At 40.7% G+C, this 1564-nt stretch overlaps 1 gene segment (V, D, J or C); it reads left to right on the forward strand.

The window, feature by feature from the left end:
• Positions 1–318: 318 nt before the first annotated feature.
• LOC118575206 lies at positions 319–1210 on the forward strand. The segment is given in 2 exon segments: positions 319–367; positions 777–1210. Coding segments are annotated over 2 exon segments (483 nt in total).
• Positions 1211–1564: the final 354 nt, after the last annotated feature.

The following is a 1564-nucleotide window of genomic DNA, read 5'->3' on the forward strand; positions in this document are numbered from 1 at the left end:
TTTATTTTCATTCCTTCAAGTGTTTCTGTAATACAGCACTTATTGAGTGTCTAATGTTATTCAGATTGACAGTTTGTAGCATTTTCCCACCAAGCACCATATTCTGTTTCAATACTGTCATTCCTGACATAGAAGGTATATATGTGGTTTTTGAAAGCATAAAAATCCTGCATGACTCTTCTCTCTATCTATAGTGTGTCACTAACCCTTCCTTTGCATATTGCTCCCTAGGGAGGACACATCCTTGCTACTCTGGAATAAAAACTCAGTCATCATCTTGCAGTGACTTACCAGTCTCCTCGGGCTTTCCTCCTCAAAATGAAGTTGCCTGTTCTGCTGTTGGTGCTGCTGTTGTTCAGGATTCCTGGTGAGGACAGAGGGAAGTGAGAAAGGAGGATGGGTAGGGAGCATGAGCCCTGGGTCCCATTGTTGATTACATGTATTCTGTCCATGTATGAGAAAAAGAGGGGCTTAGCATCTAGGATGGAGCCTGTAGGGTTTACATATGTGAGAGCGAGATTTCAGGTTGGAGAGAACCTGGGCTACAATGAAGATTATGCATAGATGGAATGGGATTGTCTAAGTTATGCTTAGGCTTTCAATTAAGTCATCTTTATGGCTGTCAATTCTCTTAGCTTGTCAAAAAGAGAATTGTAGTGCATAAACAATTGTATGTAAAAATAAACATCTCAGCTGACATAAATATCAAAAAAGCATACATAACATTTGTTCAGGAAGTGTTTCCTTAAGTTTGTTCTTCTCTGTCTTTATTTCAGCTTCAACAGGAGATGTTGTGATGACCCAAACTCCATCCTCCTTGCCTGCCAGTCTTGGAGATGAAGTCTCCATCTCTTGCAAGTCTAGTCAGAACCTCAAAGATAGTTATGGAAACACCTATTTGGAATGGTACCTGCAGAAGCCAGGCAAGTCTCCACAGCTCCTCATCTATGAGATTTCCAATCGATTTTCTGGGGTCCCAGACAGGTTCAGTGGCAGTGGGTCAGGAACAGAATTCACACTCAAGATCAGCAGAGTGGAGCTTGAGGATTTGGGAGTTTATTACTGCATGCAAGGTTCACATTTTCCTCCCACAGTGATTCATACCTTAACAAAAACACCCTTACTTGGTGTGGTAGAGATGCCAAATGTGTTACTTATCTCTGAGACAAACAGAGGTGCTGAGGAAGTCCAGATTATTGGTTGCAGCTGAGGGCCGTGGGCATGAATGCCTTAGTTATTAACACCTAACTGGCCATGCATTTCAGGCTCCATCAGCAAAATAACAATGATATTGCCTCTGCCCCAGGAGCATGGTGAACAAATGCCTTCTCAGCAGCAGTAATGATGGGGTAAAGCTGAGTGAAAACCATCCTGATCCAAGAGTCCTTTTCTGCCCATGTCACTAAAAATTAGCCAGTACTGAAGTCAAGAAACTGAGACTTAATCTTTAACTGTCTTCTTTACTACATAATTACTTCATTTGTCACATTTTATGTTTTGACTTAAATTCCATTATATTAATGTAAATATTGCATATTCTACTCTATTTTGTTTCCTATTTAGG

This window comes from Onychomys torridus, unplaced genomic scaffold (assembly GCF_903995425.1).
Source record: "Onychomys torridus unplaced genomic scaffold, mOncTor1.1, whole genome shotgun sequence".
Classification (NCBI taxonomy): Eukaryota; Metazoa; Chordata; class Mammalia; order Rodentia; family Cricetidae; genus Onychomys; species Onychomys torridus.